This window comes from Athene cunicularia (assembly GCF_003259725.1).
Source record: "Athene cunicularia isolate RWA chromosome 3 unlocalized genomic scaffold, athCun1 chr3_part1, whole genome shotgun sequence".
NCBI classification, from domain to species: Eukaryota; Metazoa; Chordata; class Aves; order Strigiformes; family Strigidae; genus Athene; species Athene cunicularia.
This window is the reverse complement of record NW_020799097.1, coordinates 64,269,058-64,271,589: the sequence shown is the minus strand read 5'-3', so window position 1 is coordinate 64,271,589 and position 2,532 is coordinate 64,269,058. Positions and strand designations below refer to the sequence as shown.

The following is a 2,532-nucleotide window of genomic DNA, read 5'->3' as shown; positions in this document are numbered from 1 at the left end:
GTATAAGAGACAGGAATGTGAGTTTCCAGTCCTTTAGCTGAGATCAGAGCTTACCCCCTTAACATTTTAAATCTAATTTTTAAATATAGTTGGGTTTGCAGCTGGTTACAACTTTGTGATTTTGGGTGATTTGAAAGAAATGAAAAAAATACTAGATGGCTTTACCTTTGAGGAAAGTATTGATTTTTCATTTATGAATAATTGCTAGCTAGCCAATCTTCTATTCAGATTATGGGAAGAGCTCTACAGATTCTAGAAAAGACATTAGTTCTCAAAACTGAAGCTGACATTTACCGGTTTTGATTGCATGAGGAAGTTTTTAATATTCATTCTCTGTGGAAAGTCAGTAGGAAATCTTTTCTTTTGTAGGATGTTCTTGAAGAGAGAATCTCCCTGGAAGTCCAACTGGAACAACTTCGACCCTTCTCTCACCTCTAAGCCTACTGCCGTTAACTGTGAATTTACTAACTTTGAAAGGGGTATTGGTTTCAAAGCCTATTTAAAGATCCATGCATCTAGCTCAGTGCACTCTATTCTACATTAAATGTTGTGGTTCTGTTTTGTCAATTTGTCCACTTTTGTATTTAAGTATTTTAATTTCAGTACAGAGAAAAAAAAAAACAACTTTTTCTTGAATGTGACACTGCCTCTCACATACTTTTCTGTAGGCATCCGTGATCTTTGTTGGACTTGAGTTTGCAGAGTTTGTCGCCAAATTTTCCAACTGGAATTTTTTAGTGGTTTCTTTTTTCCCATTGAAATATCTTTGCAGAGAGGATTGCTAATCAGTTGACTTTAAACTTGAAGCACATAAACTCTTCTTTCACTATGGCATTTATGTGCCGGAAAAGAGGAAAACCTAGTAATCTGTCATTGGCCGATGTTACTGCCCAAGCTGCCTTTCACAATTGGAAAGTTGTTCACAATTCTAGAAAGCCTGCCTTTTTGCAATAAACCAACCTAATCAGGTTGGTAGAGTTCTTGCAGGCTGTTTGCCATTTCAACTGGATTTGATTTTGTGTTTTTGTTGCATACGTTATAGAGTATGTAACCACAGATTGCCAGGTGTTCACATTTTATCCATTCATGATCCTGATTCAGCCGCATGTGTATAAAGATTTATGGTATAATTGGTAGTCTATCAAACAGACCTTTTTCAGTCCTCCCTTTTGTGAAAAGAGTTGGGTGTAAATCCCCAACATATTAATTACACGTTACCTAAGCACCACCTGTAATTGCATGTTTCACACATTACCTTTTAATAACAGATCACATCCACCAGTCGTCACTATAACAAATTGTATTGTCAAGTAATGTGTCAATACCTCTACGAACTTCTAATTCCCAGCAAAATGACAAAAAACAAAAAATGAAGAGTTTGCTTCTTAGGAATTCTGGGGTACCTTCTGTCATCTTGTTTCCAGGCCTTGTTTCTCTGGCATTTAGACAGGCTTCACTATTAACAGAGTTCCTTGAGTGTATCCTGCTATTCAGGTTGATGTACTGTATTAGGATTTGTTGTATATTGTACGATACACACCTTTTGATCTCATATGTAAATTTGCATTAATTGCTGACTAACAGCAGATATTCTATTTAATGGCTTCTTCTGGCTGTGGGATCATAGATGTTTAACTGCATGGATGTATCTCTGCAGAATCAGAACTAGCAATTGTGTGATTTTTACACCAATAAAACAGCACAATATTTTAATTTTGTTGATTCATCTTTACCTGGGAATTGAAACTCATTCAAACAGGGGGGAGGGTTTTATTTCAGGTCTGCAGGGAATTTTTTGTGATTTTGTGGCATGTATGAGAGAGTTGATCATAATCCCTTGACCATTCTCTTGCCTCATTTTTTAGCTCTTGGTCATAAATGATCAAATTCTCTTGGTAATCTGTGGCTATACTCCTTTTATATCCTCCTATAAGCAAATTCAATACAGCTGTAACTTCTAAATAGTAAATGCTAGTACTGACTTGGGTCAAACAAATGTATAGTTCTTTAGTCTTCATTTCTGGTTTGATTTTCTTCAAGAGTACCTTTCAAAATTAAATGATTCTCCTGTTAGCAGTCCTTATCCTCACTGTTTCACTTCGGTGCTTAAATGAAATTCTCTTAACATCTGCTTCCATTCCAAAAGGACAGCTCAAGTCAGATTTTTCTACTGGATATGATGTTTCTTACAGTGAAAAATAAGTATTTCTCTTTTTGGTTAACATATACAGACTGGATAATTAAGGTTAAATTTTATTACTATAACTATTTCAACATTTTTTTCAAATGTTATGTTAGTGTTGCAGATGGCTTAAATATATAGTCCAAAGCAAGATTTCCCGGTGTGAAATAAACAAGTGTCATAGTTGCATGAAAGATGGTACTTTCTATTTGCATGTAAAGGGATTAAGAAATGGTAGCTAAATGGGCACAAAGGTTACGTATAAATTATATTTCAGCTATGTCTTGCCAATTAGTAGATAAAGTCCGAGACTTTGACTCCAAAAAAATAAGATATAACTAGGGAAATTT

The 2,532-nt window shown here is 35.1% G+C and overlaps 1 protein-coding gene across 5 annotated transcripts in view; it reads left to right on the top strand.

The window, feature by feature from the left end:
- Positions 1-2,532, top strand: part of REPS1 (RALBP1 associated Eps domain containing 1) — a 57,533-nt gene extending 55,001 nt beyond the window's left edge. For 4 of the 5 annotated variants that reach the window (XM_026844381.1, XM_026844386.1, XM_026844385.1 and 1 more), the window contains one exon: positions 370-2,532. In XM_026844381.1, coding sequence (XP_026700182.1) covers positions 370-438 — 69 coding nt within the window. In that variant the 3' untranslated portion in view covers positions 439-2,532. The remainder of the gene's footprint in view (positions 1-369) is intronic. The other variant, XM_026844382.1, reaches the window with a different exon arrangement.